This window comes from Primulina tabacum, chromosome 2 (assembly GCF_025594145.1).
Source record: "Primulina tabacum isolate GXHZ01 chromosome 2, ASM2559414v2, whole genome shotgun sequence".
NCBI classification, from domain to species: domain Eukaryota; kingdom Viridiplantae; phylum Streptophyta; class Magnoliopsida; order Lamiales; family Gesneriaceae; genus Primulina; species Primulina tabacum.
In genome coordinates this window covers 4399756-4416649 of record NC_134551.1, presented here as the reverse complement: position 1 = coordinate 4416649, position 16894 = coordinate 4399756, and the positions used below count along the sequence as shown (strand labels likewise).

Sequence of the window (16894 nt, the reverse complement as noted above, 5' to 3'; positions counted from 1 at the left end):
TATAAATTTGTCATTATACTATAATAATAAGGCATGTATAAATGTCTTTAAAACATGAGTTTTCCTGACATTTAAAATTGTCATTAGATGAATAATTAGTAACACGTATGAAGTTGTCATTAACATTTTATAATGACATTAAAAAATGTCAGGAAGTTTAAGACGACATTGGAATAGACGACATTTGTTGGAGGATGTCACTAAAACTTAAATGTCACTAAATATTGAATATTATGACATTTATGAATGTCACCATAAGCATTTATTCTTGTAGTGGGAGCTTTCGATCGGTTTAAATTTAGCAGAATATATATACTTATCCTTAGCTGAATAATTTCTACAGCATGTGAATTAGTCAAAAAATTGTCAACTTTGGCACCGGCCCTCAAGATTTTTAAAACAAGTTAAATAATCAATTTGATGAAGCCTTTTTGCTCTACTTTGATGCAAGCTAAGAAATTTGTCTTGTTTCAAGCTTTTAGGTGGACGACCATTAATTAAACCAGTCGCTGGCACACAAGTTAGTTGAATTTTTGTGAAGGAATCAAAATAATAAAAAATATATAATAAATTGATTTTTTTATTCTATCTCTGTTAGAATGATTGACTAAAAAAGTCAAACAAAAATATGCTGGGAATAATATATAGTCGATCAAATTGAAGATTTATTATGTTGGGATAATTAGTATCATCCAAACAATGGGTAATATGTGTAAAAAATATATCTGTTTCTCTATGCAATTGAATCTATTCACTCTTTTTCTTCTTCTTTTTTGCTATTTATATCTTTTCTCCAACATGGTACTGACATAACGCCAACGCGGCCTCCGCATCAAGATCGACAAAAATGGTAAATATATGAATAAGAGCTAATTTTGACGACTAAAATTACAAAAAGACAAACAAAAAAGATGAAAATTAATTTTTTTTCTTATTTTATCTGCAAACTTGGACATAGAAATCCTAAAGTCAAAAGTTATTAATAAAATTTTAATTTGAATAATTAATTGAAAAAAATTGCAAACATACCCATGATTTGAGCAGAAGTTTCGCACTGCTCAATTGTTTAATTTATTAATTTCAATCATTTTGTCAAATAAAGATTCCTTGGCAAACAGTTTAAGACACAACAACAGATTAATCATGAAACCTAATTTGTGCCAACTTTGTTGAGAACTATTATTAGGTTTCGTGTCAAGATTTCTTTCATTTTTACACAATCGATTGTGTGGAACATATTCACTTGAAATATTTAAATAATATAAATACAATCAAAACATTGACAAAAAAAAGATTAAAAATTTGAAAAAAAAAAAAAGAAAGATCAACTTATTGAACCAATAGCATACCAAAACTTACTCGATGAACTTTATGTATAAGTTTCCAGTTTGAATAGAGATAACTGTGTCCCACTCGTGCATGTTTTCTGCCAAATGAATTATTTGTGGATGCATGCAGTGTGCGTGTAAAGAAGATCAATATCGACAGATGATCTGCATGCATCACCAGATATCTGATTTGCTTTAAATTGTTGTGTTCTTTTGGACACAGTCGTCTAACGTGGAATATTAGTTGATCCAGCCAAACCAAACATTAATTGGGTTTTAATTTTTTTTATTCATGTGTTTCTTCTTCTCTCCAATATTATATGAAGTGTTTATGTTTGGAAAGTTAATTAATTGGACATGAGAAATTTAATTTAAGCGTGAAATAATAGGTAGCTGTCAATTCTAGCTAGTTAGAGTAATAAAACAAGTGAGTGATCCCAGTTATTTCTTAATCATTAATTTAGTTGCCTTTCGGTGGTTAATTGGACATGTAAGTTGATCTGTTTTTTTTAGTAATGTAACTTGTAGTGTTCGGTTTTTATCCACTAACTCGGAATTTTTTTTGTTTTGGTCCTTTTTTCACCCGAAATCACAAAATTTATCAAATATTGTTTGGTTGGAACGGATTATCTCCTACGTGGATCATATAACGAGAATAAAACAAATATTATATACATTAAAATTTATATAAGTAAAAATTGTTGGATTATGGCACCTACAATGGGGTGTTAAATGGACATTAATAGAATGCTCATTTAACACAACTCTCCATTATAATGCCCACTCACATGCCCCCTCTCAATTTTTTTTAATTTTTATGTCTGGCGCATGTAAGCACGAGAGTTTCATTGTGCTACGAGAGTTTCATTCGACTAACATACCTTTTTGCAAACACTACTTCCGTCGTGGTATTTCTTTCGTTGTATTTCTTTCGAACATCTACTTTATTTAATAAATAAATTTTAAAAAACATTAATACTATTTTTTAAAATTAATAAAATTATTTTATTAAAAAATAAGATTATTTTAAAAAATATAATAATGATTTAAATAATGTAAAATATATTTAAAACATATTTATTTAATATGAAAAAATTTTCAGATGATTGAGTGGACTGTGGGACCCATAAATAATGAGTTTTAATGTTAAAAAGAATGTGGATAAAATAGATATGTTTTTATAATGAGTATGTGGCTGTGGACCCCAAGATTTTTTATGAGTTGGTGTGTGTTATAACACCCACCTATTGTGGGTGCTCTTAAAGGTATGAGCTTCTAGGCTTATTGGCTTTCCATATGAGTGAATGGAAATTTGAAAGGTGGATTTGTCCCACATTGAAATAATAAAGTGGTATAGATAAGTTTATATTGTGTTACACTTTATGCATGTGTAACAATTATTGGTCAAGAGGCTCTCTCTGGCGCACGCCGGCGCGGGGGTGCAAATCATGGGCCCGATTTGCAGTGGAAAAAGGCTTGACCAATCATTGTTACATCCTGGGAATCAAAACATTATTCATACTATAAACAACACGCTTGTTTCTGTTACTGCTTTATCTTTACGAGTACAATTTTATCCTACTGTTGTTTGCATTTTGTTCAACAAAAATAAGGGAAACAAAAAAGATTTTTCCCTTCATTTTGAAATATTAGGCGTCTTCTTGTTGTATTTTTCTTTTGTTTTTGTTTAGATTTATTTTGATGTGTGTAATATGAGTTTATTATTCTCGCTACAAAATCTAAGTAGAAGACTATCAATGTTAGATAAAACAATATTTGAAGAAGCTAGTGACTTTTGGCATTAAAAAAACGATAAAAAAATATTTAAGTTACTGAATTAAAATCAAACATTGACAAGTTACAAAATTAAAGTTACAAAACTAAAATTGTAATTTTTTCATAATTAATTTTAGTTGCTAATTGCCATGTGGATTTTGTTTTTAATCATTTGCTATCATTAATGTTAAATAAACGTATTCTAGTTGCATGTGACACCAAACTAGCTACCTCTAGATAGAACGAGTAGATACAGCTGTTTACCTCTATATATATATAAGCGTTAGCACTAGTGCTCCATGAAAATAGTACAGAGGCGTCAAAAAGTTGATTTGTAATGTACAAAATCTATTAAAATATATAGAAATATTGAATTTTAAATATATTAATCTCTGTATATTCTTTATAAATTTTTAAAAGTTTTCCTTAAAGTTTTAAGATTTATGCGTTTCAATTTATATCGCTCTATTGCAAAAATTTGGAAGTGACGCTTGAGCAGTCTGAACCATTAAATACTAATAATATTGTAAATTTTTGAGGTTCTTAAGTATATATCTACAAGGTTTCGTTGAGAAGTGAACAAATTAAATAAGTAATTAAGCTAACAGGGATAATTAAAATATATATGACTCTTCGCCAATTTTTTTTTAAGTGTAGGGAGTGACTTTTTAAATTTGGTAAAATAGACTGACTGAAGGACAAGATAGACTTTACTAATGATTGTTAAAATAAAATAAAAAAATAATATCACATTTTGACTCGATCCATATTCGAACAATGTGTTTTTGGACAACACAATACCTTACTACCACGCTATGTCATTTTGATGAAATAATTATGTACATATTATATTTGGGTCAAGTTTTTCACATTTTGTCGAGTTTGGATTGTTTGGTTCGAGATTTTCCTATTTAGGTCGAGTTTTTCACACATTTGGGTCGAGCATGAGTCGAACTTTTCATATTTGGGTCGACTTTTTCATACTTGGGTCAAGTTTTTAACATTTGGATCGAGTTTTCACATTTGGGTAAATGTTTTCATACTTGAATCAAGTTTTACATATTTGAGGTGAAGTCTGAAGTGAAGTTTTGGGGTAAAATTTTTTGTGGGAGTTGAGTTTGAAATGAAGTTTTATTTTGATTGAATTAAATTTTTATTTTTATGAGTAAAATTAAGCTGATTTTTTGTTTTTGTTTTTGTTTTATTTAGAACTTAATTAACTCTCAATTACCTCGTTTCCCAGCTAATAGCATATCCAACAAAGGTCAAACTTTTTATAAAAATCAAGCCATCGCTATTTGACAGTCCAGAATTAAATATTATAATAATTTTTAATACTTTAATATTATATGTGGAACATGCATGTAATTATCATAAAATAACTTTATGATTCATAATAATAAACAATCGAATGATTGGATCCCCAAATGTATCAGTCAAGTATCGAACTGGGGTATATCCAGTTCGATTTCAATTCGACAGCTTGATCTAGGGTTCATCAAGATTGAGATCTACCTATTGCAAAATTGACGGTGTAGGTTAAATTTTTTGTGATTTTAGTCATTTATCTCATCAAATTTCAGTTTTAGTCATATGACTTTTGTTTTGATAATTTTAGTTTTTCTTACGAGCTGAGAGTATTTATTTATGTGGTACTTCACACGTCAGCATGCACTATATTGGTTTCACATCAATATTGTATTATCGTCACGTCTAAAAAACCAAAATGAAAAAAAGTGACGGGTTAATACTGAATTTCGACAACATAGAATTTCAAAAGCGTGAAAAGGAAAATATACAAGGCAAAAACTTCAATTTTCCCTAAAAATAATTATGATAAGCTTTCAAAAATGCTCATCTAACTGGATCTAAAATCCTGTAAATACTCAAATTTGAGTCTTAGTTCCTTAGATCGGTTCTTTTTTGGTTTTTGGTCACTAGAGTGTCGATATAACTTCAGTCACGTCTCATTTTTTGACATCATGCTAGCACTTTTGCAAAATAAGAGTAAATTAACCAAATAACAAATTAGAGGATCAAAAGTTAATTCTGACTACTTAATGACCAAAAAAAAATAGACAAGCTTAAATTCACGAAAATTTGGTTATTAATTTCCCTTTTTTCCCTTTATTTGTCTTTGTATCTCGGACAACCTATTTAGTTCGTGTATTTCCCAAACTTTGGTTCAACTTGAGCCATCCTTTATTAGACAAGTTTTTCCTTGTGAGAAACCCAAAATCTGATGCGGGCAAATTTATATTTTTGAGGTTAACTAAGCTCTCGAAGATTTGGTAACTCCGGAACTGAACCTTTGGCTGCTATTTTCTAATACTTTAATGTTTTCGCAGACGACGAAACTTCTTCCAATTAATTTATTTACTTAATTTGCATTAAATTTCTCAGACTCTCGCACTATAAATTTCTCAGACTCTCGCACTATTTCTCAGACTCTCGCACTATATAAATTTAAACCAACGATTAAAATAATCTCACATTGATGGAGTGGATGAATAATAATTGTGGAAATTTATTGTATTAGCTAATGACTAAAGTTGGATTAGATAAGATTAGACAAATTGATAATTGAATTAGTGTATGTACTTTGACTTGTGCTTCTGTATCTCCATTATTAGATACTTCTATATATATACGTACAGTATATACACATATATTATATACCACCATGTTGTACGAAGAACAAGTCTTCTACACACAGATCCACCTTCTAAAAGCTTCAAGATTTTTTCTCCAAAGTGATAACACCTTTCAATTGCTTTCAGTAAGGAAGAAGAAAAATGGGAAGAGCTCCATGCTGTGATAAAGCAAACGTGAAGAAAGGTCCATGGTCACCTGAAGAAGACGCAAAACTTAAGGAATACATAGAGAAACATGGCACTGGAGGCAATTGGATCTCTCTTCCTCACAAAGCTGGTACGTATATATATCTATGTGTATCGACGAGGTTCTTTCGAACAACTAGCTAATCCATAAGTGTAGTAGTTTGTTGATGTTTTGAAAAATTAGATTCTTGCCAGGTTCAAGAGTTAGCATGTGAGTTTCTTTTTATTGGTTTCTTGGGGGTTTTAAATATGTGTTTGCTTTTCCTGATTAGATCTCAGAAGATGTGGAAAAAGTTGTAGACTGAGGTGGCTGAACTATCTCAGGCCAAATATTAAACACGGAGAATTTTCAGATGATGAAGATAGAGTCATTTGCAGCCTTTTTGCTAGCATTGGAAGCAGGTATATATATCGACTCACTCTAAAAATTTAGCTGCTGGTAATGTGAGCATGAGTGGGTGATTTGATGAGTTTTGGTTGCTTGTTTCTTTCTTCTTTAATTTTTCCCCCAGAAATACATTAAATTTAGCAGTGTCAAACTCCATCGCTTGCAATTAAATCATTCGTCGAATTTTGAGTTTTCATATCCATCTTGGATTTTATATATTTAGGGTTCTTGATCATCGGTCGTTTGATCATGCAGATGGTCAATAATAGCAGCTCAATTACCCGGAAGAACAGACAACGACATAAAGAACTACTGGAACACGAAGCTTAAGAAGAAAATCTTGGGGGCATCCAAATTCAACCAATTATCATCCAAGATGAATAACAATCCCATCCCACAAAACCCTTCAATCTCTTCTCCATACCCATCTCTCCAAACCCCTTTTGAATTCGGTAATAACACGGCATATCCCACCAAGATTTCTGAAGATATTAGGGTTTTCTCCGCCGGTACCGATCTTGATCCCATCTCTCCCACTTTTCCCACAACGGTTGCTTCAAATCCCACCACCCATTCAGTTTTTCAAGCTCAAAATCATGGATATGTGAGCTTGAATTATAACAACAATACTAGTAACTACATTATGTTTGGAGGGGAAGCTAGCTGCAGTTCATCCGATGGAAGCTCCAACGGTGAAAATCTAAATCTGCAGAAATATTTATACAATAACGGGTTCGATGAAGGTGATCATAAATTCTTGATCAGTAATCCTGCTGGCTTTGGTGCTGATCTTGAGAAAACAGAGAATGGTCATTTTAGCGAGAACCCGTTGGATTACAGTATTGAGGAGATTAAGCAGCTGATTAGCAGTAACACTACTATCTGCAGTGCTAATCTGAATTTATTTGTGGGTGGAATCAAAACTGAAGAACAAGTGTTGTACTACTGACGAATATTAATCTCATGAATTTCTTCTTATTTTAATTTTTTAGAGTATATATTAAAAAAAATTCCTATGTTCATATATATTTTGTTTCAGGGATGTGATCTGTTACTTTGCATTTTAATTGAAATTAAATGTTTAAAACAAATATTGAACTAAATTTTTGTGCTTGAGATTGATGTGTGTATAGCAATCATCGTTTTCTGCCAAATAATACGAAAAGATAATGTTATTCTTTACATATGGTTTTCTGTGAATAAATATAATTATTAAAACATGGAGAGAACTTTCAATGCATTTGGACTGTGTGGTAATTTGAATCTTTATTTACTTATTGCTACAATTATTATGTTACTAATTATTTTATTTCGTTTGTTGCTAATTCTGATCTCAATTCTCCGACAATCGTTCCTGTAATTTAACACCGCCATGAATTGTTTATTTAAGGATTGAGATGCCATGAAACATAATTTATTTAAAATATCCCTGTCAAGGATCATTTATTTTACCAATGATATAATCTAAACGATACACGATATATAATTTTCACGTTCCCAACATGTTTTTTTTAATTAAAAAAATAAAAATAAATAAGAGCCATTGTGTTGTCTAATATTTTTCTAAATACTTCTCTGTTTTCTGAAAATAGAATGGTCGAGAATTTTTTTGTTTCTAATTTAATAAAAGTACATTTCCAATTAAGATTATGATTATCCATTTCTAAATTCCAATGGGTTCGATATGTTTGTACAAATTTAATTTAAATAAACCATTAATAATTATTTTTTTGGGAAAATTGCGGTTGTGGTCTTATATTTTTGATTATTTGGGATTTTGATCATTTATGTTGTTATATCTATTTTTATCATATATCTTTTATTTTGGAAATTTTAATCTATTTTTAATGAGAGTGATGATATGATACAGTAGAGTGCTATGTCGACACTGTATCGGTGCTACATCATTGTCAAATCAAAAAAAGACTCAAATTACAAGAAAAATCAAATATGTTAATCTAATAATGTAATTTGACAAAATAGAAGATGAAATTGCAAAAAAAAAATTAATATAAAAATGTAGCTTTTCCTTTTAAAAAAATGTACAAGTGACTTAATTTTGAAGTGGGAACAAATTTGACTTGAAATGGTTGCGGTAAAAAAAATATAAATCCCACTAGGGGAACAAAGACTTTAGCATATGGGAAACTGAAGTCTGCTTATTTAATCATCAATTGAATATATTCTCATTGGAAGCAGTCCACGCTAAGACTCCGGGAAAAATGTGACCATTAAAAAAATCAGTGACCAAGTTCAGCTTATTTAAACACATAAAATTATTTACTTCGACATCAGTCTAATTCCGGATCGGTTTTCCCTCATTGAACCGACAAAGACTTCGCTAATTTCTTGGATACGACTTCAGTTATAATGCAAAGTAAAATGGTACCATGTTACTTCACTTGGATCTACTTCGACAATTATCTACCTATGACTTCATTGAATTTCTACTATTGTGTATATTTTAGGATCATTAAATATTAATATATAATAAAATTTGTCTCCAAATGTTAATCTAAATGTACCTGGCCTCTCATCCAGGCGCAGCCGCCCCTAGTTGCCTTGAGGAAAGATAAGGCCAAACAAAGAAAAAGTTTAGTTTATCTACCAAAGAAGAATAAGAAAACTTTAATTTCTTTTAAAAAGTTGATTAAGAAAATTAATCAATAATTTTTTTAAAATAATGACGCATTGACATCTTCACTGATTTTTCGGATTACGCGATAATTAGTTATTTTAAAGTAGAAAATATTTTTAAATAACAGCTATTTATAATTTGTCTTATTGGAGGATAATATATTTTATGAGTAGGGATTATTCACACCGACTGGAGACGGGGATATATTCGGTAAGTGACTATACATAAATTTCAATTTCAAAATATAAATTGCCAATTTAAAAGGAAAAACAAGAATTGAAAATCATATTTGACAAATGAGTAGGTATCTTGTGAGACGGTCTCACGAATCTTTATCTGTGAGACGGATCAACCCTACCGATATTCATCACAATAAAAAGTAATATTCTTAGCATAAAAAGTAATAATTTTTCATGGATGACCCAAATAAGAGATTCGTCTCACAAAATACGACCCGTGAGACCGTCTCATACAAGTCTTTGCCTTGATAAATTTCAATGTCAAAATAAGAGTTTCAATGGCATTGGAGCTAAAATCGCATTTAAACAAATTTATTGGAGATTTTTATTTAGGAAAATTACAGATTTGGTTGTATAATTAGTTGAGCTAATTATGATTTTAGTCATTTAATTAGTCAATTTCAGCCCTAGCACAATAACTTTGCTTCTCTTTTTTATAATTATAGTCTTTTATTTCATTATAAAGCTGACTTAATGTCGAATATTGCTGACATAACGATATTGTTAACATGTCCGACGTCGCGTTTGTATTCTTTCGGAAAAAAGAAGTAAATTAGATCAAAATTTAGAGAACAATATTAGTGAATATTGATCAATTTAGAGAACCAAAATTAAAATTAGATCAATTTAGAGAACCAAATTTGATTGTTATTATTATTTTTTTATTTTGAACTAATTAATTTGAAATGGGAGCCTGGAGGTGAGTTTTCCGGGTTTACATTTCTCTACGTGAAAGTCCATCACATTGTCTGAGTCGGATTGTCGGCCCATAGCTTTTAATGTTATTTGACAATAAGTGCTCGCAATTAATGTTTGTGTTTAATTTCAAACTTTTCCACTTATCATATCGCGAGTGCTGTTGCGTGAGGGGAAATCATTATGTACATATTATCCGGGTATTTAAGCACGTTTAACTTAAATTTTGGACCATTTTTTGAGTTCAAGATCTTGTTGTAACGGGAGAACAACTTTATATTTCATGTAATATGTATATTTTTTATTGTGTTAATATTCAATTCTTAATTTTAGTCCACTGACTTGCACATTATTTTCATTTTTGTCCATGTTCACCGGGAAAATGATGACGTGATGTTGAAAAATGGTGACGTAGTGCCGAACATTGTTGGCGCGCTCTAAGACATTAGTGACATATCTGATGCAATATCACCGTTAGTAGACTAAAACTATGAATTGACCGATTACAAGATCAATAACAGAAAATGTGTAAGTTACATAGCCAAATATGCTAGTTTCTCAGTTGTAACAAATCTCTCACGGCCAAAAAAAAAAAACTATCTATATAAATTTGATATAGTAACAATTATTTTGAAAATTTTAAAATTGTTCGGTAAAAACTAAATTTAAAATGAGAAAATATGATTTGGGGTTATTAGGAAATATATAATGCAATTTTTATAAATATGTTACATATGATGTTATTAAAATATGCTCGGATGTTAATATAGGTGTTGATTAATTTTAGTTATTAGTATTTATGAAAGTTTCATTATTCATTTTTTAACACAAAAATCTTATAAAACAATATAACAATTTAATTTTATAAAAAATATATTTTATTCGATATGATTTATTAAAAAAATATCATTTTTTATAAAAAAAAATTATTAATATTTGTTATTGTAAATATGGATCAAACCATCCACGTCATATACTTATTTTGTTTTAAATTATTAATTCTTCTTATTTATTTCCTCATATGCGTAACCACACGTTAAAGATTAGATGTTTTTTCCAAGTGATGGCAAATAAATTTGCTTAAAATATCAAAATAAAAGGAAAATAAACTTTATGGGGCTACGGTATCACGTCATAAAACTTTGAAACATTTGTCAGAAAAAAATAACATCAAAATCAATCAAGACATCAATTTTATCTTCGTCAATTGAGTTATCTATTTTTTTTTATGAATTTCAAGAGTCAAAAACTTCCGTACTTGAATAGTTGTATATCCATTGGTTGAAATAGTAAGTTATCAGTAAATGTTTGGTTTTAAATCTCTAAAAACTCTCTAGCTAATTAAATTTAAAACTGCATATACACACATGCTGATATAACTTTTTTTCATATTGAATATGTAACGAAAGTTTTAAAATTTTGTTTTGACGTTCATATGATTTGATTAAACATTCATAAGATATTTAGAGGTTTATTTTTGTATTTAAGAATGTTGGACATCAAACTAGTTCAGGATTAGCAGGGTCAGCTTTTCTTGTAATCCTTATGAATGATCTACTGGATAACCACTGTTCTTCAATATTTGAATCAGATCCAAGATTAGAAACTTTGTTCCTCTTCTAGATTACACTAGAAAACTAGGAAAAATTTGCGTCGAGATTGGATCGCCAGAATTTGACAACTCAAGTGAATAACAACGGTGGCTAGCAACGAAGACATGGCGGCGGTGGAAGGGGTTCAGCAGTGGGTCTTCCAAGGGGGAGGTAGCCAAAATTATTTAACTGAGGAAAAGAAAGAAACTCTTCACCCGTAGGCGAACGTTGAACCTCTGACTACAATGTATTGACTCTTATGTATTTTGAAACTACATCCAACATTACTACCTGACGACCCTCAATGGAGTCGGTAAATGAATTAAAGTGCATGCTTGTACGCAAAGCTTCCATGTTGTCTCAAATCAAATAACTAATGATGTACTAGTATAACCACAAACTAAACCACTTTATAAATGATAATCACTTGAAAAGTTCGAGGGAGCGTTGTTCATTGCCTCATCAAATGATCACTCATTTGTATGAATGGACATCAATATGTCCTTACCAATGAAACGTGACGTTTTCATCATATATGTTATTCTCAAGCTAGAGCGACTTTAATCCTTGTTTTAGACAATGAATCGACTAGGAACATATTTAGAGTATACAATACTCTTTTTAATGAATTTCATGATCAACTAGATACGTGGACCTCGTGGTACTTATATTATATTTAAGGACTTTATCTATACAACTTGGATGCGTATATAGATAAAGTAAATATCATAACTAGATAAAATCATAAAATATTATTAAATTAAAGATTAGTTTAACATTAAGATAATAAAGCTTAAACCACAAGTTGATTTGTTGGACACCTACTCTAACAATATATTGTAGTATCCTTATTAATTTCTCTATATTTTTTTCTATGAGAGGACAACAATCCAACATAACGAGAGCTTACTATATACTATATTTGCACTCGTTATTGCTATCAAATTTTGAATTTGGGCAAAATAATTTTATAATATGTGTGCGCACATATGTAGGCATTATTTTGTGTCATGGCAGCCCAATTTTCTTGAAAAGCTTGATTTTTCTCCCCAATGCAATACTTGGTGTTGAAAATTTAGATCCTATAAGTCAAAAAAAAATATCACAAAAAACAATTATTCATGTTCCACTTTGTATTTCCTTAAGTTGGAAAAATCTATGTAGATCTTTTCAAATGGCTTTACGACTAAGAAATCTACACGTTTCTTTTCTAGAAGTAGCATAAACTTTAGAAACAATAGCAAACTTTAATTTTGAGTTCTTCCCTCATGCGGAATTAGTGGTACAAAAGGAGAGATTTAAAATGATTAATGAGATCCGATAACAGGGTTTTGCCCTAATCACATACAAAAAAATTAATATTTTTTCATGGTGACCAAAATAAAAAAAAAATTTATCAAAAAATTGACTCGTGAGAACGTGTCACACAATTTTACAGTAAAATTGTCATTCGTTCTCCATTAAGTACGTCATCCATCCTCATCAATTTTCTTGTGTGCATTTATATGCAAAACACGAAACATGATTAATAATCAAATCAGATTCACTTAACGTGACCGATAAGTAATAAATATCGTGATGGAGCCATTTAGTTTTCAATTTTTGGGCCAGAAATTCAACATGTGTCAACGTTAGGTACTGTTATTTTGACTAGGAATATTATCCACAAGCCAAAACTATAGTCACATGAGTTTGTTTGGTATGAGTTTTGATGGCTCATTTAATATCTATGGACTCCACTGAATATTGTTTCACTCTAATCTTCGTCCCTCCAAATTATGTATAACAAATTTTTATATTAATGGCATGTTTTTCGGATGAAAATTTGGTATAAAACCTTGAAAATCTGATATTAATATATGAGATTCGAGTACTGAATATTCCAGCTCTAACATTAATATATGATTTTTGAGTACCTAAACATGTATAACAAATTTGGTATTAAAGACACATTTCTTCGGATGAAAATTGATACAAAACATTACATATGTGATACTAATATATGATATTTCATTATAAATTTTTTCAGATCGAATACTAATATTTGATATTTGAGCACACAAACAAGTGTAGTAATTAATAATATTAATATAGTTGTGATAATTTTATACTCAAAATTTATCTTTTATACTAGATCTAAAACAATTTGTTCCGCAATATCTTATATATGTGTCATATTTTCAATGTTTTATATCGATTTTTATTCGAAAAAATAATTGTAGACTCAGGGAATGCAGACAAAAACTGAACGCACATTTAACTATATTGTTAGGAATTTAAAAACAACTTTCCCAAAAGAAAAAACAAATTTTATCCACAAAATTAAAATTGTATCCGATACTACACATTTTATCACATTAATTATAATCCTCGGACTATCTCATTTCACATATCAAACCGTAACTATATTTATAACTGCTACCAGAATATAATTGTCTCTTTCCTCCTTTAGAGTTAGCCCATCAAAAAAATCAGGACAGAATGGCCCATTTATCAATTGGGGGCCTTTCTTGAAAATATCCGAGTTTGTTTGAGCACGATTTCAACTGAGAGCCCAATATTGGAAAATAGGTATATTCTATAGGAACTATTAGTGGTGCCAAACTAATAATAAACACTAGTGCATCGATGGTGTACCATTTTTTTAATAATTAATTTGATTTATATTCAAACAAAGATAATATTATAAACCATAGTTTGGTATATATGATAGGATAAACATATGATATATAATATAAGGATAAGTTAATGATAAATATGATGTAGGATATTATATTTAATGTTTGGTATTATTTTAATAAGAGTGATTAAATTTATATATTAGATTATAATGACAAAATTAACATTATCATAATAAATTTTATAATTTCAAAGTTGTTGCTTGAATTCATATTTTTTATATGTTCATGCGCCGACAATGTTGTATGATTTATGTATGATCGAGTGCTTACCGTTTTACCAAAAGCTATAGTTAGTGGTAATGGTGTAACTCAAATCTTTTAAACCGCACAACAGCTCAAGCACCACGATTCGATCGCTCTACCAAGCAAGGACAATTATTTCACCCAAAAATCTCCCTCCCAATAATTGCACTCCTTGCAATCAATGGGAATCGAACCCGTGACCTTGGCTCTGATACCAATTGTAGGACCGAGTGCTTACCGCTTTACCAAAAGCTATAACTAGTGGTAATGATGCAACTTAAATCTTTTAAACCGCACAACAGCTCAAGCACTACGATTCGATCGTTCTACCAAACAGAGACAATTATTGCACCCAACAATTTATTTATTTTTACATAATTTTATATATTATATAATATATAAAAAATTAAATGCATTTAAAAATTTTTAAATAAAATAGATATCAAACAACCAAACCAAATTCATTTGTCGAAAATAATATCATATATAAAAAAACCAAAGTATGGAATGTAGTATGCCAAGTCTATGAAAAAGCTCACCAAAATAAGGAGGGATATTTGTAGTGTATTTTATCATTATATTAAAATTATCACACCTAATAGAAGGGACATTTTATCCATCTAAAAAATTATTTATCAAGGGCCCATGATATTATCATGAGCTTTTTAAAATGGTATCAAACGTGGGATAAGGAGGATTATTTATCAATCAGTACTTCCTTTATTCCATGTACCAAACTATGCTTAATAGTATAAAAGTAATAAATGTCATGTTATAATTTAAAAATATTATATTTAAATAGGATTATATTATAATTGTAAAATATTAAGAGATAAAACTGCAATTTGAAATAAATTTTTTTTTAAAAGACAAAATACCCTAACATGACACCATATTAGTCTCCATTATAAACGTTAGTGTCCCTACCGCGTTCATATATATTATATATATTTTTTAATGAAAAAATTAGATATTATATTAAAATAAAAAAACTATAAAAAAGTTTTTATATAATAACTTTTTATGTTGTATTTATCTTATTTTATTATTTTACGTTTTTATGAGATTAAATATAACAATAAAAACTTGGAAAGAGTGTACGTAATGTAAGAAGTTATTGGATTTAGTTGTTATTTTTCACAAATCTCATAAGAGATATATGTAATATTTAATACATTTGGATTTTTCGTTAATATAACAAAACCTCATATAAGATAAATGTAATTAACCTTTTTCTAATGCTTGCTCCTAGTGAAATTTATTCATTTATAAATAAAATCTTGCCAATCTCACGACCAATTATTTAAAAAAAAAAATTAAATATAAAATAAATCAATCAATCAACAAACATCCTTTTATGCCAAAAAACAAAAATAAACTCATTAAGATCATCGAATTCGATTTAAAAAAGAGGACAACGTATAATTTTTTCGAGGTTTATAGATAAAAAAAAATTATTAATCTACTGGAAAATCTGAAGGTAGGGGGGTGATCGATCATCCTCGTTGGTCGTTCAACGAGTTAATAAATCTATTTCATTTTATTTCTCATTAGGGGAAACACATAATCTCTTATACAGAATGATAAAGACCAGTAAGTGCAAATAAATATATATTTATGTCAATATTCAAAATAATAAGTAAATTATTTTTTTTGAAAAATAAAAGTTATTTATTTCACATGTGACAGCAAACTGGCCCAGTTCAGACAAGGTAGGAGGACTTGAGTATTTTTACTCCGTACCAAAAAAGTTGGGTCGCGTTGCATGCGTGATATGCTTTAATTTCACAAAACCTAATAAATACTAGTGGAATATTTTCAAGATTTATATAAATTTTGAAAATAAAAAATAATTTCTCTATCATGCATATATAGGAGTTCTATCTTGGATGTCAATTTTTTTGATTATGGACACTAGCTTTATTTTTATTAAGTATATGTATCGTTCGACAAACTGTGTGACTCATTTTCTATCACGTAGAACTTCAGATGTTTATCTATATTTCCAATGGCTAGATGGAGATATTCCATTTTGGCTTTCTTGTGTTGTTCTTCGGGATCTCTCGTATTGATTTTATTTTATTTTTTAATGTTCAAAAAAAAATGTTATAGGTAAAGGCACGAGGAGAAGAGGACATGGGACAACCTATCATGAAAGAAGAGAAAAATATATGATTGCCCTTTGCCATTTTCACGCATGGACACCAACGTCTTACAAATAAATCTCGAAGAAAAACAAAAAGAAAAAGGAAATAAATTATCTCAATTCTTCGTGTGTCTCATCTCTATCTATATATATATATATATATTATATATACGCACACACACAAACGTGTGTATGTATATTGTTACAATTAGCGTTTGAGTCGAGAAATATTATGATCGAACTACTATTAAGTGAATAACAATATTTTTAAGTTGTATCATTATTATTAAGTGAAACTTTTATCATAATAATTGATTCGATCTCGAT

At 29.4% G+C, this 16894-nt stretch overlaps 1 protein-coding gene across 1 annotated transcript; it reads left to right on the top strand.

Annotated features, from left to right (window-relative positions):
* The first annotated feature begins 5780 nt into the window (after positions 1-5780).
* On the top strand, positions 5781-7374 carry LOC142537309 (transcription factor RAX1-like). The gene is made up of 3 exons (XM_075642851.1): positions 5781-6035; positions 6217-6346; positions 6588-7374. The coding sequence occupies exons 1-3, from the start codon at positions 5900-5902 to the stop codon at positions 7279-7281; spliced, it is 960 nt and encodes a 319-aa protein (XP_075498966.1). The 5' UTR covers positions 5781-5899; the 3' UTR covers positions 7282-7374.
* The last annotated feature ends 9520 nt before the right edge of the window (positions 7375-16894 follow it).